The sequence below is a fragment of the Naegleria fowleri genome, assembly GCF_008403515.1.
Source record: "Naegleria fowleri strain ATCC 30894 chromosome Unknown tig12, whole genome shotgun sequence".
NCBI classification, from domain to species: domain Eukaryota; phylum Heterolobosea; class Eutetramitea; order Acrasida; family Naegleriidae; genus Naegleria; species Naegleria fowleri.
In genome coordinates this window covers 410,803-427,673 of record NW_025407944.1, presented here as the reverse complement: position 1 = coordinate 427,673, position 16,871 = coordinate 410,803, and the positions used below count along the sequence as shown (strand labels likewise).

The window sequence follows — 16,871 nt, the reverse complement described above, 5'->3', positions numbered from 1 at the left end:
TACATAACACACGGGTGATTAAATTATATATTTCATTTACCAACACTATGCACCATATCTTATCATCACCGATATATTTCTTGACGGTACGGTATGAAAATTGTCATCACTTCAGTGATTTACTGTGTCAATCGAGTTCACTTTATTTCCATTGTAATGTCATCCGAAGGGTTTTCTTCATCGATCACTCCATCTTTCTTCTGGCTCATCACTGCCACTTTGGCTCGTTCATATTCCTCCTGTTCTTCTTGCTTCTTCTTTCGCAATTCTGCCTTGTATTTTCTTGCTCTCATCACGTATTGCTCTCGACTGATACGGTCAGCATGTTCCAGATTTGCAAATATCTTGGCTATGGTCATGCTTGTTTTTTGGGGAATGTCTTCAAACAGCTCTCGGCTTAGGGCCATAATTTGTTTGGCATCGTTGGTGACTCGTTCCTCTGCCGAAAGATAGCGTTTCCGATTTAGTTGTTCCTCATTGAAAAAGTAGTCAATGAAATCGTCACTGCAAGTAGAAACGAGTGCCGCTGATGCTGCATTAGTGTTGCCGTCGTTGGAGCTGTTGCATGCCTCTGTGGGAGGGACTGTTATCACAATGACTTGCTCAGCTCCAGTCGAGGTGGTGTTCACAGTTGAATAGCTCTTAGACGTGGACTGATCAGTTTTGGATGAAATATGAGAAGTGTTTTGAGGTTTGGAAGCTTGGGAAATGACTCTATTGCCAATAATCGTGGATGATTGTGGTTGATTCAAAGATGAAAGAGCAGTCAGGTCGGACTCTGCCTTAACTAACACTTGATAATGGTCATAGGAGGGTTTGAGAGATTCCAAATCAATACCTCTCTCCAACAAAGCTGCTCGTTTTCTATTCATCTCTGATTGTTTGGGATCAACTTTTTTCACAGTTTTAGGTTTCTTTTTCTTTTCATCCAGGCTTTCTTTCACATATTCACTGGGTTTTAACATTTTCAACAAATGCTTGGAGTGTGTTCCTAAGGACGGGTCAATGAAGGAGAAATCATTTTCTCTTCGCTCATAGAAGAATGAAAGTGTATCCAAATCCACCTTGTTGTCAATGTCATCAAAACCCAATAATCTTAAAGTGGTGATGTATTCTCTTTTAATGTGGGTTTCTCCTTTGGTTTTTCTTTTGGGAGCACGAAGGAACAATGGTCGAGCAAAAGGGTCACTGTAAGGATCTCCCTTGTTTTGTTGTGAAGCATTCGCTTGGCTATTATATATGGAATTGGTAGTTTGGCTGAGAAATAATTGATAATCTGCTTCATTGTCTTCTTCAAAATTAACAACTGCTCGCTCGTTGGGCCTTATTCTTTGTCTGGGAGTTGAATTGAGAGATGATTGTGTTGGTCGTTGTTTTCTAATGGATCCTCTTGCACTCAAGCTTTGAAAACTTAAATTGCTGGAATTTCGGGGTAGGGTTTTCATGGAGGGAGCTTTTATGGGAGAAAGTTTAAAAGAATTTCTGGCAGTATGCTTGGGTGACAATGTCGACAAAGAATGGTTTGTAATTGGAGAATAGGGAGAAAATGGCTCCTGAGTCACGCGCGGGGCTGAAGAGTTACCATGAATATCATCGAGTGAAAATGCCGTTGAAGACAAGAAACTTGAGTCTAAAGGATCCTGATTAAGCAAAATTTTGACTGTTTTTCTTGCATAAGGATTTCGAAATGCCAGCTCTTTTCTTGAGGTTGGAGGACTGCATGACATTGTTGCTTCCGGAATAGTGGTCTTATTTACATTTGGATGGGGTTCAGTAATTTGGTTTTTCTCATTTTCTTTTTGTGGTAGTAGAGTTGGTTGGTGACACTGGGGAATAAGTTTCTTCAAGGAAATAGGATGAGAGAGGTTTTTGTTGTTTGACTCTTTTGTTTTTGATTTGTGTGATTCTTGTATTGATGATAAGAAGGTGTAAGGAGTTCTATGATTTGATTTTTTCAGAGAAGCTGACGATGTATGACCATTAGCATGGATGCTGGCATTTAGTTCCGAAATGTCTTGTTGAAAATACTTTCTTCTGCTACTCATCAAATAATTTAAATAAATTACACTTGAGCAAAGTTGTACAACGAGGAGATGTTGAGAGTAATAATCAATTTTAATTCATCAAAAGCATGATTTAATTGAAAAGAGCCATCATGAGATGGCAATGCGTTGGCTGGAACAGGAAGAGAGGCTTTTAAAATTTTTTAAATTTAAACTGTCTTTTGGCGCCACTCTGTACAATCCCTTGAGAGTTCTCAAAAAATTAAATCAAAGAAACCATTCATCATTGCAGCAAGGATGACACCACCATCATCAACCTCGTGTTGCCATGTTTTGTCATCATCACCTACTCACCTGAAATCGAATCCACTGAAGGGTACAATTCAAAATTGTACATTGGAAAGCGCCATTTCTTCAATACATTCACCATCGGGAAAAGACAAAATACAATTTGTAAACTTTCCGAAAGCATGGGATGAATCACAAATGTCTTTGTACTACAATTTACTGCTCAAACAATGTCCTAAATGTCATCATCGGGAGCAACATGCGTCAACAAAAAATAAGAAAGAGGAAGAGCCATTAAGAAGCGAAATTATTAACGATTGCGCAAAACCTCCAATTCCTCGAGTAAACGCTGCATCTAATGGAGTGTCTTATCGAGCGCTTCCAAAAGCTACTTGTGACGACCTTATTCAAGTTTGTAATTTCTATCTGGAGAAATCGAAAGGAAAATATAGCGAGAAAACGAGAGCTTACAGATATCTGGTTGAAATGGCTGAAGAAATTAAAAAATTAACGGAGATGATAAAAACTGAATTCGCCAATGAGTATTCAAAGCAGAGGTCACAAATAATACATCTTAACAAGGTTGGTTTTGGCCTAAAAACTTTTGAATGTTTGACCGATTTCTGGAAAAATTTGCAATCTTGCATACTAGGTTTGTGAGGAGTGGAACAAGCATTTTGGAAAGTCCAACGATGACAAGTACAGCAAAGCTACACCAAGAGATCTTCGTTACATAATAGATAGACTTGAGAATGAAGTGAAAAAGTTGGAGCAAGAATTAAAAGAGGAAAGGCTTAGACACTATGACCAGGAAAGAAAACTTCATCAAATGATCAATGAGCACCACGAAGCAGCACGAAGAAGCGTGAGAAGTATGTTTAAACAAGCATCCAACAATTTCTCTTCTCCATACCCAATGTCAAGTAATACTGCAACACAAAATCTTCAGGAAACAAAAGGTATAGGAGATTTGGAATCCCAAGCTCATCAGGATTTGGTAGAGAGGCTCCTTGAAGAAAATAGGCTTTTGAAAAAGAAAGTGCAAGAATTGACAAATGGTACCAGTTACTTGAAGCCAACAAGTGTTTCAAACTCTAGCGGCAGCACAAACGATGTGTCACCTTCTTCTTTCTACAACAACTCATCATTCATTCATTGATAGTTCAAAGCAAGATGTGCGTTTAGTAGAATTAAACATGAACATCATGATCATTTTGCCCTGATTGTTGAAAATGGGCTAGAAGTACTTTTTAAATTGTGGTATGTCCGACCAATGCTCCTTGACAAGCTCATAGACAACAGGAAAGAGGTTTGGAAACTCCAAATCAAAATAAACGAAAATGGCATCAGGAAGCTTTTCACATCCACATCTCATAAGCTTTGTCTCTTGTAACATGTATTCACGATAATGTGATTTTAAATTTCTAATACATCTCAAGACATCCCAAACTCGAGTGTAGTCATATTTTCTGACTGATTTGATTTGTTGATAGACAGCATCGTCAATTTGTGTGTCCCAAGTTGGGTTTCCATTGAATATTTTCTCTGCGTTTTCTTGAAGCAATTTGTAGACAATATTTTCTGGCTCTTTTCCAAGTTGATCACTGACATCACTTAAAAAGTTTAGCTTGAGGCCATAATCCCAAAATAGACATTGCTTGAGAAGCTGTGCTGCACTAATACGTTTTGTTGGATCAGGTACAATCAATTCCTCACAAATTAATTTGAGAACAGAAGCATCAATCCTATAGAAATGTTTTTTCCTCTTCTTTTGGTTGTGTCTTGATTGATTGTTCGCTTCTTCAATCAATGCTACAGGTTTGTTGTTTAAAATATTCCATTCTCGTTCTGATCTTCTTCCGAATGGGTGTTTTCCTGTCAGAACAAAGAAAATGATACAACCCAAAGCGAAAATATCGACTGCTTTTGTCATTCGGTTTTGGAGAGTTGAGACATTTGTTGATCCGTTCATTGTTGAGGTAGGAGCATCAGTACCAGTCTGGGTAGTTGGATGTTCCATCGCATTCTCTATTTGTTGAAGAGTTTGTTCAATGTGGAGTAAAATTTCAGGGGCTTGCCAACCAATAGTTCCAACAATGGCAGCATTCTTGTTTTTTTCCTCCAGTGGCATGGCCATCATCTCCAGTTCCTTCGCTACTACTACTTCCGCTATTTCCATGGCGTGTATTAATGATACTAGACAACTCATAAAATGAGCTTTGATATTGTTCCAATCGCTTTCCAAGGCCCATGTCACTTAGTTTAACATTTCCTTCCTCATCTAACAAAATGTTAGCAGGTTTCAAATCTCTATGAACAATACCCAGTTGATGAATGTGGTCAATAGCCATCACAAGTTGTTTAAGTATTCTTTGTCTTTCAGGATAACTCAAGTCAGGATGTTGCTGTAAGTATTGTTCCAGTGTTCCTCCATTGCACAGTTCTAAAGCCAAGTATATAAATTGTTCATCCTCTTCCTGTGCGTAATATCTCAATATGTTGGTGTGGCTATCACTCTCGATGAGAAGCGAAATTTCTTTTTGAGCAAATTTAACAAAGTCCTTCAACATTCTCTTCACGGCCACCTTTCTGACAATATATGAATCATTAATCTTGTATTTCAGTACTCCATTATATACTATTGTACCATTGCTTCCATATCCAAGAATTTCATTATAGAAAAGTGTAATGTTTCCAATGGTATATTCGGAACTATTGATGTTGCTAGCTACAGGCATTGCTCCTGAGGAAGAAGAACTAGTTGTGCCTGTTGAATTTTCATTAGTATCTGAAGAATCTAACGCTTTTTCAGAAGCCTCTTTTGCCTCCTCAGAAGCTCTCTCCTTTCTCTTTTTTCTTCGTTCTTCACGTTGTTTTATGAAAATCACTATTGCAATGGTAGTTAAGGAGAGAACAGCAATCAAGCTAGCGCTAATAAAAGCTACAGTAAACTTTTCATGCCAATTCTGATCGAACTGAGCACCACTTTCTTCGTCCTCACTCAATATGTAGTAATATTGATCATCTTTTTGAACAATATTTGGATGAATGTCATCTTGGTTTTCCACAATTAGAGTATAATTCTCAACTGCTTGGTCATGAGAATTATTATTCTTCTTGTCATTCATTATATCGTTGGTGTTCCACACCTTATTATCAATCAACAGTTGATTGTCATTGTTAGCAAGTTTGTTGTTGAGAGTGGTTGTTCTTGGAGGTTCTTGAACATCTATGGAAGGCAATGTTAAAACATCGTCATTGCTTTGAAGAGATAGGCTTTTCTTGTCAGATACAATTACTAGTGGCAAATTTTTTGGAAGTTCTAATGCATAGAACGAATCTATTAACTTGTTGTGCTTGATATGGATCGTTTGTTCATTCTGTTGTGTTAGGATGGATATTGACAGCTCCTGTATAGGCATGATAATCCTACTGAACACAAACTCGTCTCTATACTTATCAGATTGAGGGCTTGAAGTAATTCTGTGAGCAACATTTAGCTGACGATAAACAGACATTGGTTGAGATTCAAAGGCAAGAGAGACAGCTTGACCAATGGTACCAGCAATATTTCTGCTCGATTTACGTTTGAATAAATATAAATGATTGTCAACTGTTGAAAGAGCTCCCATTTTGTCTTCCACTCTTTCTTGATATAAAGGATAAATTTCAGAGTATGTAAAATTCCACTTAATCAGGGAATTGTCATGAGCATCCAATGACATGACATTGTAGTTCACTCTGACAAGCGTTATAATATCAAGATAATCAGCTTTTGAATCTTCCACAATTTCTCCTGTATGGATATTAATAAGAAAAACGTCACTTGTTTTTGAACTGACATAGAGAGTTCCGTCATTTCCATAAAACGGGCTTTTGTTTACAAGCTCATTCACTGACATTGGAAGTCTTTGGATACCTTCTCCTTGCTTGTATAAATAGAGATTTCCATTAATTGATGGTATGACTTGGATCTCGCTGTACTGTTTGGAAGTACGTATCAATGGCCCTCCAACTTTGTCTGCCACCCAAAGAGTTTGAAGGTTGAACTGATCAATTGCATGAACATGGCCATTCAGTGTTGTGACAAGATAAGTAAACCGATGTTGTGACAAGTAGTCATTCTTGTAAACAAGTGATAAATTATTAGATGTCTCTCTCTTTGAAGGTTTTTTAACTCTTGAAGTGGTTATTTGTCGTGTTGTCAAGTTGGTTGCTAATTGTTCGTTTGTTTTTTCTCCTTTCACAAACATGAAAGTGGAGTCGTCATTGAATGACATTTCTGTCGGCACATATGTACAAAGGAAAGTCAAAATTGAAAGGAAAATTAAAAGGATGATCACTCTGGTGGAAATGTTTAAACTTAACCGAGGAGGTATCTCTCCAGAAAGTCTCTGGAGTCGTATGGATGATGTGTCGATGGAAGAACTTAACCCAAAAGGATTTGTTAAATGATGATGTATCAAATTTTGTGGAGGCATGTTGTGATTACTATTCCGCAATAATTGTTGGGTGGCAGCAATTTACAACAACAGTGAAGATAATAATTGTTTGTTGTTATTATTATTATCCATATTCCAGAGCATAAAATTTACAATGTATCCGTGATGATAACTTGGCCAAGTATTCACTCACTAAATTATGATTTCTTCTCGGAGGACGATGTGATGACGATGATGAGGGTGAGAGTGGTAATTTCTCCTGACGGCTGCACTCACAACAAAGGTAAACCAACGAACAGAAATTTTTTACTTTTATAATTCCTCGTCGGATTCAAACTTACGTGTAAAACTTTCCGAGCCAATTCATCGTTACTGCCTTTCCATCAAAACAACTCTAGGTGTTATTGAAATTATCATCATTGAAAACGTTAATTGCCAATTATGAGAGGTGGTTGGTGATAAATTCTTGTGGTGATAGAGCCAAAAAAATTCGAAGAAAATCGACGATCGTAGATTAAACCTTCCTCTCCCAGCAAACAGAGCCATTATCGGGGTGGACATTGACCAACGGATTTGTTCCTGCTCATAATACACAACACATTATCACAAAATATCAACATGTCTGGTTCTTCATCGGATGATGAGTTTGAGCTCACGTACTCCACTCCTACGAATAGCATCGATGAGGCAGTGGTTGGAAAGAATTCAGGCCACCTGAATCACAATGACGCTTTTGAAGCTCATCATCACCAATTACAACAAAAGATTGTACAAAACAACGAAACTCATCATGATGCTAATAGTATCAAAATTGATCATGTAGATGGCACGCATATCCATCCACCAACAGCTCATCAAGAAACAACACCCCACGATGCCCATCATCACCGTCATGACTCCCACACTAAAGGGGAAGAACATGATGAACATCATGGAAAGATTCATCACCTTCAAGAATTTGCTCCACAACCAACGTTCAGCGAGGCAAGAACTGTTACTCTTTCAGCAACAAGCTCTAGCACGGAACTCAGATCAAGGAGCAGTTCAACCACGTCAAACTCATCATCTTCTACGACCTCATCTTCAGTTTTGTCGAGCGGAGAGCAAAAAAGGTCTTCTCTAAGAACAGCTGAAAATGGAGAAATAACAATAGACATGATTCAACAAAATATCAAACTACAAAAGCAATTGATAGAAAAATCTTTGAAAGAGAAGGAAAAACTCAAAAAAGAGAAAGAAAAGGAAGAAATAATCCAAAACAATATTGATTATTGGCACAATACAATAATGCCGCATATTGAAAAGTATGGGTGTATTGATAAGACAATGTACAAAAAGTGGTACAAGAATGGAATACCAAGTCCACTAAGAAGCAAAATATGGCCAATGTCTGTCGGAAATGAGCTACAAATTACACCAGGTAAGTAATTAATAATTACCCCAAGTAGTTGAAAATGCTCCATAGAACTTTACGCAATTTTGAAGGACAAGAGAAACATTCCTACCAATTTTGAAAAACAATCATCATCAATTGATTTGATACAGGTAGATCTTTCGAGAACATTTCCAGCATTACAATTTTTCCAATATCCTGACGGTCCTTATTATCAACCATTCAAAACAATTTTAGAATGCTACTCAAAATTCAGACCTGATATTGGCTATGTGCAAGGAATGAGTTACATTGTCGCTACTCTTTTACTTTATATGGACGAGTATGATGCTTTTGTCTGTTTTTGCAATTTACTTCATAGATCTAAGTGTAATTCCAATCCACTAGCGATGAGTTTGGTTGGAACACCTGCTGGAGCAGCCGCCACTTCTGCTACTACGTCCTCCTCCTCTGCTTCCTCCATTGTATCCTCCTTGTTATTTGGTCCAAAGAAGAGAACTGCTGCATTTACGGCCAATTATCACACCTTATACAGCAGTAACCACTTCATACCATTCTTCAGCATGAACACAGATTATATTGATAAGCATGTGAAATTTGTGCGAATATTGCTAAGGGAGCATAATATGCCACTCTACAAACACCTAGTAGAGGAATTGCAAATTGAGTTTTCTGTGTTTATCATCGATTGGTTCATGACTCTATTCAGCAAGTCTCTTCCATTAGACGTTGTTGCAAGAATTTGGGATGGTTATCTCGTGCATGGTCGCTTGTACCTTTATTCATGCACTATTGGCATTTTAATCTATTATCAACAAGAATTGCTTCATGCAGACTATGAAAGAGCAATGTACTTTTTGACACATCTCTCAGCAGCAACAAATCAATTCCAAGATCTTGACATAATCTCTTTGTTTTCCATCATTAATGTTGATTGTAGACTCAGTGACAGAAGAATCAATAAGTACATTCGAATGATGGAGAAATAAACCTTCCATTCAACGTTGAACACGTGTGTTTTGGAAGTTGGCTTGCGCTTTCAATTTTGAGTGGAGGATAATGAAAGAGAATGTTTTCTTTCAAAAAAATATTTTGAAGACAAAGACACTCTTTCCGATCTTCCGATCTCATTGTTTGATTTTTAATAATAATAATATTCATACATCTTTAACGTCAAGTGAAGACGTTCAATATATTTATTTATATTTTCAATCACTATCATGGAGGCTAACAAAGATTCGGCCATTCAATGCCTTCATATTGTAAAAGAAGCCATTATTGAAGCATCATCATCATCCAACCCCGATGAATGTTATGACAAAGCAATTCGTCTCATCAACAAAGCTAAAAAACTCTATGAAGACATAAACCCATCCGAACATGGTTTTGACAGACATTTCAAATCATTGGATGATTTACTCGGATACATCCTTTCAAAGAGACATCACAAAAGTTCAAATCATGGATCATCCAATCCATCAACCTCTCGATCAAATTCAACATCATCTTCAGCAAGCAGCAGCCAGACATCATCTTCAGCAGCAGATGATTCTCCTTCAACTCCAACCTACACAAATGAGCAACGACAAGAAGTACTAGCTCTATTGAAACTAAAAGATGATTATTACAAAGTTTTAGGAGTTGAGAAGACTGCTACTAAAGAACAAATCAAAAAAGCATACCGAAAACTGGCTCTAAAATTCCATCCTGATAGAAATTCTGTGCCAGAAGCCACTGAGGCTTTTAAAATTATCGGAGCCGCTTATATGTGTTTAAGCGATGATGAAAAAAGGAAATTATACGACACGTATGGTACAGAGGATCGACAAAAAATTGGTATGAGTCAGCAGGAAGCCATGTTTGGAAGAAGAAGAGGTGTCTTCCCTACAAATGGAGGATTTTATTATTATGGAGGTGGCATGGATGAAGATGAAATATTTTTTGATCTTTTTTCTCAAATGTTTGGAGCAAGAAATGTATACATGTCACCTCATCAACGGAGGCAGAGACGACAGTATCAACGTGAAGAAGATACAGAAGCTCAAAATACTCCATCTTTCGCATTTGGTTGCATTCAACTCTCGCTCATTTTCTTTATACTTGCCCTTTCAGTGCTTCCTTCATTTTTCAGCAATTTTTTCCCTCAAAAACCATCAGCAAGCTACAATGAAATGTATGGAAATGGATATTATCATTTCGAACAAATTGGCTCATTTACTGAACAGCGTTCTGTGCTTTACTCTCCAAGAGGGAAAAATATTGAAATACCAATTTATTACTCTCCTAGAGTATTGGCTATTTATGGGGACACAATTCACACTCAATACCGAAAAACAGTTCTATCTGACTACAAGAACTACTTGTCCAATAGGTGTACAGAACAAAAATTCTATGAGCAAGCTTCCTCTTCAGATAACGACAAACGAGCTTGGTTGAGACGAAAAGAGCGAGGAGTGAATTATTGTCAACGCCTGAATGAGGTTTTTGGATAAAAACAAAAGCGAATTAAACACCAAAAGATTTTTCAAACTAAATGCAATAAGATTGTATTCGTTTATTTCAATGATTTTACGAACTTGGGATCGACCTTGAGTGTCACAGATCTGTTGAAAACTAACTTCTCATCAGTCGTGTCTTGATCAACAACAAAGAATCCAACCCTCTCGAATTGATATTTCTCGTAAATTTGGCGATTCTTTGGATTTTTGAATACTGGATCCACAAATGCATTTTGAATGACAATTTCTGATTTTGGATTGATATAATCCATCCACTTGTCTCCAACTTCATCTAAATCGTCAACAGTAAATAATTTTTCATACAATCTAACCTCAGCTGTGATTGGATCAACACCAGGAGCAGGTTGAGCTAACCAGTGAATAAATGTCTTTGGTTTGACTTTCTTCTCAAAATCAGCAGTACAGTGCAATTCAACAATATTACCAGATTCATCTTTGACAACCTTGTCGCAATGAATATTGCAAGGAGCAAATCTAAGACCTACAGTCTTATTAGGAGCTAGGCCGTAATAGTCTTCAGAGTCAACTTCTCTGAAGTCGGACTTTTCAATGTAGAGAATTCTTGAGAATGGCAATTGGCGAGAGCCTCTGTCGGCATATTTTGGATGATTCTTTGCTTCTACATATTCAACCTTGTCAGCATCATAGTTTGTAAGAACAACCTTCAGAGGTTCCAAAACAGCGAAAACACGATTAGCACGTTCATCTAAATCCATACGAAGAGATTGCTCCAGTCTTTCAATAGGAATCAAATTTTCAACACGTGTGACACCAATGTCGTCACAGAATGACTTGATTGCTTCAGGTGTATAACCACGTCTTCTCAAACCAGCCAAAGTCAACACTCTTGGATCATCCCACGAACGGATTGTCTTGTTCTTAACCAATGCCAAGACCTTACGCTTTGAAAGTAAGGCAGTTGTGATATTCAATCTGCTGAACTCATAAACATGTGGTCTGTAAAGATTCAAAGCAGCCAATAACCAATAGTAGGAATCACGTCGGTTCTCAAATTCAAGTGTACACAAGGAGTGAGTAATATTCTCCAGGGAGTCAACAATGCAGTGGGAAAAGTCATAGGTTGGATAGATACACCACTTGTCTCCTTGATGTGGGTGAGCTGTGTATTTGATACGATAAGCAACAAAGTCTCTCATATTGTAATTGTCACTATTCATATCAATTTTAACACGAAGAACAGCTTGGCCCTCTTCGTACATGCCCTTCTTCATTTCTTCGAATCTCTTCAAGTTTTCTTCAGGGGAAGTATTTCTATATTTTGATTCAATCTTGTTTTCTCTTTGATCATGAATTTCTTTCTTTGATGAGAAATCAACATATGCTTTTCCTTCTTTGATTAATTGAATAGCAAAGTCGTACATTTGATCAAAGTAATCACTGGTGTAGGTAATTTTGAAAGGCTTGAATCCCATCCATTCCATCATTTCTTTAATGGAATCAAAGTAAATCTTTTCTTCTTTTTCAGGGTTAGTGTCATCATAACGGAGATAGGTATATCCACCTTCTGACATGGCATATCCAAAGGATAAATTCATTGCCTTAGCGTGACCAATGTGAAGGAATCCGTTTGGTTCAGGTGGGAAACGAGTCATAACTTTACCACCAGTTGCTTGCTTGTGTTTTTCCAATAGTTCAGGTGGGTTTACAGCTGTTTCAAGAAAACGAGCATCAAAGTTATAGACCTTCTTTTGTGCCTGTGGTGTTGTTGTTGTTGCAACAGTTTCCTTCTTGTCTGTTTGTTTTGGCTCTTCGACTGCAGCAGAGTTCTTATTTTGTTCAAAGAATGTTTGAACTTGCTTTTCAACCACTTGCTTGACAACATTACCGTCAGCAAATTTCAGCAATTTATATTCATTACGAATAGCTCCGACATGCTTTCCGGCATTTGGTCCAACTTTCAAAATGTTTGACTTGTTCTTTTCAAAATATTCAGAGACATATTTAGAGACCACCTCTTCGTTCACATCAACACCAACACCAGCTTCTTGTTCGAATTCAGTAACATTGAATGATTGATCACCCTTCTTGGCATATTTGATAGCCTCTTCTACTTGAACACCACTCTTGATTTTACCCTTCGCAATATACTCTGCCATTAACAATCGGTGGCTGTATGTATCGGGCACAGATTGAATGAGTTTCAAAATGAGAGGTCCGCAAGAGTAATTGAAAGCCTCTGATTTGCTTTCAATTGGTATTTGTAGATCCTTGATAGTTTGAAGGAATTTTGTTGTTAAAGCCTCATTCTTTGTAAGATTGAAAATATCCTTCTCGTTCAATCCAACAGCCTTCAGAATTTCTCTATTTTCTGTCATTTCTGCTGATGAAGAGATGATGATGACGGTGTTTGTGTGATGGAGAGAATTTTTTTTAAATCATCATCAATAAATTTTTTGGATTGGGTTTTTTATTATTTGTGTGCACAAAGGAACTGAATTTGCACGAATGCAATTACACAAATCGAGTCGAGGATAAGTGTAATATAAAATCACAATACATCTGCCAATGAGGTACCAAGTCTATTTGAGTAGAGGTGATTGCCAATTAAAATTGATTCGACCATCAATTTTAAAAAATGATCGAGTTGCTGAATGGAGCAGATGCCATCACAGTTCGTGTGTCGTATGCGTTGAGTGTGTTAAAACCTCTTCAAGTGACTCCACAACAAAATGAAATACAAGTGAAACAAACAATACATATTACCAATGAATTTCATATTCATCGGAATGACTCTTTATCGAGGATCGAAGAATGCATTTCAGCTCTTCTTTTTGTGGATGTTGACCATGGAGAATGGAATATAATTTCATCAATATCAAATCAATTCAAAACAGCACCAACTCTGTCGGAAAATCACAATTCAAATGATTCTGACAGTCACATAAATTCGAAAACATTGGTGAAAGATCTACTTTTAAATGAGAGTGGTCTCATCAAATTGTCCTTCAAATTGCCTCGACCGATTGGCCACGAAATCACACATGTTACTGTTGAGCTGGAGTTTAGGTGATCAAGCAAATAATTATTTGAAATTCGTTTTTGTAAATTCCATTCATTACAGCACAATTTTATTCTTTCGAGCGTAATCAATGGCAGGTCTAGTATCGATCAACCCTTCATCATGCTCTGTTGTAAGAATATTTTCTCGAATAAATTTCGAGAGCATCTTTTCTTCTTTTTTCCTTGCTTTTTCCAGCAAAATGGCTTCTTTTTTGACGTTCTTGAGCTCCTCAATTCGCTTTTGTTCTTTCTCGTAAGCTTGAGCAAGTTGATATTCTTGGACTTGTTTGCTTGATTCTTGTTGTTGCTTCTTTTCAATGAAGTCTTCAATGGCCATTTGCTTAAATCGCTCTCTCGCTTGTTGTGCGTAAATTTTGTCAATTTCCTTCTCTTTTTCTTTTTCCATCTTTTTGAATTGTATTTGTTGCTTTCTACTATTGTCAACTGTCTCCATAAAAGCTTTTCGTTTTTGTTCTTGTCGTTCTTCTTCCTCCTTCTTTTTCTCTTCCATTTCTTGTTCTTGTTTGATGTATCGTTCTTTTTCGTTCGCCTTCATCTCTTCTAGCATTCTTGCTTGCTTGTCGATAAGCTTCTGTCGAGATTTAACTTTTTCTCTCGTTCGCTCCTCTTCTCTTCTCCTTTGTTCTTCTCTTTTTTCTTCCTTTTCTTTCGAGAATTCCATTATCTTTCTTTGTTCCTCTTTTTCCAATTCCGCGAGCTTCTTCTTTCGTTCTTCTTGAAGTTCTCTCTCCTTCTTGAACTGTTCTGTTCTTTCTAACTGTTTTTCTTTCTTTTTTCGCTTCTTTTCTTCTTCCTCTTGTGACAGAGCCAATAAATGCTGCCTCATCTGCTCTTTTTCTTTTTCAAGCTCCTCAATTCTCTTCAAATGCATTTGCCTAATTTCTTCTAATTGCCGTTCTTGCTCGAGTTTGAGCTCTTTAGCTTTTTCTTTTGCTTCTTGTGCCTGTGCCTGCTTTTCTTGAGCGGTTTTGAGGAGCTGTTCTTTTTTGTGTCATGAACCATTCATTTTCAATTTCTCGATCCATTTGTTCTATTTGCTTCTTGATCTCAATTTGTCTCTCTCTTTCTTTCAAAACTTCTCCTAATAACATCTTTCCAGAGAAACCCTTCACTCTATCATCTTCCATCATTCTCATCTTGTTCAATTTTTCAATTTGCTTTCTTTTGATCTCGGCTTGATACAATGCTTCTTCTCTTTCCAAGCGTTGGTTTTCTTCTTCCTTCATTCGGAGCCGTTCCTCCCTTTCTTGCTCTTGTTTTATTCTTACAGCATCGATCGTGTTACCCCAATTTTGAACTCTTTTATCGGATAACTCCTTGAGTTGTCGCTTCTTCTCCATCTTTTCTTCTTCTGAATCTCTTTCTTGTTTGATTTGACTCACTATGCCTTCAAACTCTCCTTTCGTAATAACAGCATATGTTCCTTTCTTTCCTCTCGTATCAATATTCGGATGCCACAATCCTTTTGATGAGTTTTGTGTGGCCTTTCCCTGATTGAATGAAATCATGATGATGCGCAACAAGCGTTTTTTTTTGAACTTGAAATTACGGTTAGGATGGGCGGGGAACGGAAAGGATGACCGTCAATCATGGACTTTAAACTGAGCTGTCGTAATTTCAAAGTGGAATCGTGGATTGAGTGCTTTAAGAGTTGGTGTGGGTGATATTGAGGGAGTTTTGAAAAATTAAGAGTTTATGTGTCTAATTATGTGAGTTAGGGCAAACTATGTCATTTGTGTGGTTGTGTCCTTAAGAATATGAACACACATCCACTTTTGGATGATTGCTGATACAATTTGACCGCGAGTTTTGTAATTACATCGATCGAAGTTATTCGACACGGAATTACAATTCCCTCCACTTCACATGAGCTCACTAAGCTTGGGCCGTTCATAAATACAACTCGAATGACACTTGACATTTTTGCAACTACAAAATGAGCGCCAAGTCATTCTACAAAATGGCATCATGTTGCCTCATTTTGTTCACTCTTTTCTAAAGAAAAAGAGACATCACCAACTCTTCTTTCTGTCATTTTTCAAACTTGCAGTCAACTCACAAGTTCGCTTATCAACTCATCTAATTTTTAAAACGATGATCAAATCTTCGCTGGTCACAGCCATGCCATCCACGGCGTCCATGAAGCATGCAAAGACGAATAATAACAACAACCATCCCATGTACCATCCTCATCATCACAATCAACAACCATCTCGACCATTTTCTCATCCTTCCTCTTCATTCAACTCTTCCCACACGACCTCCTCTGCCTCTTACGCTCTTCCAACAACAACAACAACAACAACACAAACTTCCCAACAACATCGTTTTCCGAGTGCACTTTCAAACTCTCCCTCCCACCATCACCATCATCAAGTTCATACAACTTCTCTCAACAACAACAACAACAACTCCTCCACAGTCTCCTCCTCCTCCAACAATGGTGCCACCAACATTGATGTCATGTTTAAGAAAATTATGGAAGCCAAATTTTCAACCACTCTTCATGAAATTGAAAATACTTTTAGTCAATACGATTCTCAATTATCATCCACATTGAGAAATATTGAGGAAGAATTTAGAGAATTTCTTTCCAATACCAACTTGAAGAAGAGATCCAGAAGAGGTAGCTCTTCTCAAGCAGAATCAAACTCTCCACAAGATTCAGTTTCTACCGCAGCAAGAGGAGACGTCTATGGAGAAAATGATTCCAATTCCGTCGATTGCTCGTCCTCCAAGAAGAGAAAGAGAAGCAATTTTTCAAAGAAGGATAAGGAACTTTTGATTGACTGGCTCCATCAACATGCTGAATATCCTTATCCAACAGATGAGGAAAAGGAAGAATTATTGGAAAAAGTGTCCATGACAAAGGACCAATTAGAGACATGGTTTGTGAACAATCGGAAGAGATTGCTTCCTACGAATACTGCTCGAAAAACACCTGCCATGCTTCAGTGTGAACAATTTAACATGAAACTTGAACAAAAGTTGGGTGTGTAAATTTCAGTGTTTTTAAAGCTAGGATTAATAAACCTAAGGAAAATGCACACTTGAATAATAATAATAATTTTCTATAGCAATCTCAACAACTCGACAAATTGAGTCACGAGGATGAGATCATTAAAATTTCGCCTCATTTCTTCTCGTGATTATCTACCCTTTTGAAACAACGAAAAAATCTCAT

The 16,871-nt window shown here is 37.4% G+C and overlaps 9 protein-coding genes across 9 annotated transcripts; 4 read left to right on the top strand and 5 right to left on the bottom strand.

Annotated features, from left to right (window-relative positions):
• Positions 1 to 137: 137 nt before the first annotated feature.
• FDP41_011875 (uncharacterized protein) lies at positions 138 to 2,045 on the bottom strand (the record flags this gene model as incomplete). Its single annotated transcript, XM_044702332.1, has 1 exon — positions 138 to 2,045. One exon carries the CDS (start codon positions 2,043 to 2,045, stop codon positions 138 to 140), a length of 1,908 nt encoding a protein of 635 aa, XP_044566727.1.
• A 255-nt stretch (positions 2,046 to 2,300) lies between these two features.
• On the top strand, positions 2,301 to 3,450 carry FDP41_011874 (uncharacterized protein; the record flags this gene model as incomplete). Its single annotated transcript, XM_044702331.1, has 2 exons — positions 2,301 to 2,873; positions 2,944 to 3,450. The coding sequence occupies 2 exons, from the start codon at positions 2,301 to 2,303 to the stop codon at positions 3,448 to 3,450; spliced, it is 1,080 nt and encodes a 359-aa protein (XP_044566726.1).
• A 78-nt stretch (positions 3,451 to 3,528) lies between these two features.
• Positions 3,529 to 4,311, bottom strand: FDP41_011873 (uncharacterized protein; the record flags this gene model as incomplete). Its single annotated transcript, XM_044702330.1, has 1 exon — positions 3,529 to 4,311. The coding sequence occupies one exon, from the start codon at positions 4,309 to 4,311 to the stop codon at positions 3,529 to 3,531; it is 783 nt and encodes a 260-aa protein (XP_044566725.1).
• A 46-nt stretch (positions 4,312 to 4,357) lies between these two features.
• Positions 4,358 to 6,772, bottom strand: FDP41_011872 (uncharacterized protein; the record flags this gene model as incomplete). The annotated part of the gene is made up of 1 exon (XM_044702329.1): positions 4,358 to 6,772. The coding sequence occupies one exon, from the start codon at positions 6,770 to 6,772 to the stop codon at positions 4,358 to 4,360; it is 2,415 nt and encodes an 804-aa protein (XP_044566724.1).
• Positions 6,773 to 7,351: 579 nt separating this feature from the next.
• On the top strand, positions 7,352 to 9,115 carry FDP41_011871 (uncharacterized protein; the record flags this gene model as incomplete). Its single annotated transcript, XM_044702328.1, has 2 exons — positions 7,352 to 8,153; positions 8,199 to 9,115. The coding sequence occupies 2 exons, from the start codon at positions 7,352 to 7,354 to the stop codon at positions 9,113 to 9,115; spliced, it is 1,719 nt and encodes a 572-aa protein (XP_044566723.1).
• Positions 9,116 to 9,346: 231 nt separating this feature from the next.
• On the top strand, positions 9,347 to 10,618 carry FDP41_011870 (uncharacterized protein; the record flags this gene model as incomplete). The annotated part of the gene is made up of 1 exon (XM_044702327.1): positions 9,347 to 10,618. One exon carries the CDS (start codon positions 9,347 to 9,349, stop codon positions 10,616 to 10,618), a length of 1,272 nt encoding a protein of 423 aa, XP_044566722.1.
• A 62-nt stretch (positions 10,619 to 10,680) lies between these two features.
• FDP41_011869 (uncharacterized protein) lies at positions 10,681 to 12,981 on the bottom strand (the record flags this gene model as incomplete). The annotated part of the gene is made up of 1 exon (XM_044702325.1): positions 10,681 to 12,981. One exon carries the CDS (start codon positions 12,979 to 12,981, stop codon positions 10,681 to 10,683), a length of 2,301 nt encoding a protein of 766 aa, XP_044566721.1.
• Positions 12,982 to 13,721: 740 nt separating this feature from the next.
• FDP41_011868 (uncharacterized protein) lies at positions 13,722 to 15,195 on the bottom strand (the record flags this gene model as incomplete). The annotated part of the gene is made up of 2 exons (XM_044702324.1): positions 13,722 to 14,668; positions 14,793 to 15,195. 2 exons carry the CDS (start codon positions 15,193 to 15,195, stop codon positions 13,722 to 13,724), a joined length of 1,350 nt encoding a protein of 449 aa, XP_044566720.1.
• A 586-nt stretch (positions 15,196 to 15,781) lies between these two features.
• FDP41_011867 (uncharacterized protein) lies at positions 15,782 to 16,687 on the top strand (the record flags this gene model as incomplete). The annotated part of the gene is made up of 1 exon (XM_044702323.1): positions 15,782 to 16,687. One exon carries the CDS (start codon positions 15,782 to 15,784, stop codon positions 16,685 to 16,687), a length of 906 nt encoding a protein of 301 aa, XP_044566719.1.
• Between the last annotated feature and the right edge of the window lie 184 nt (positions 16,688 to 16,871).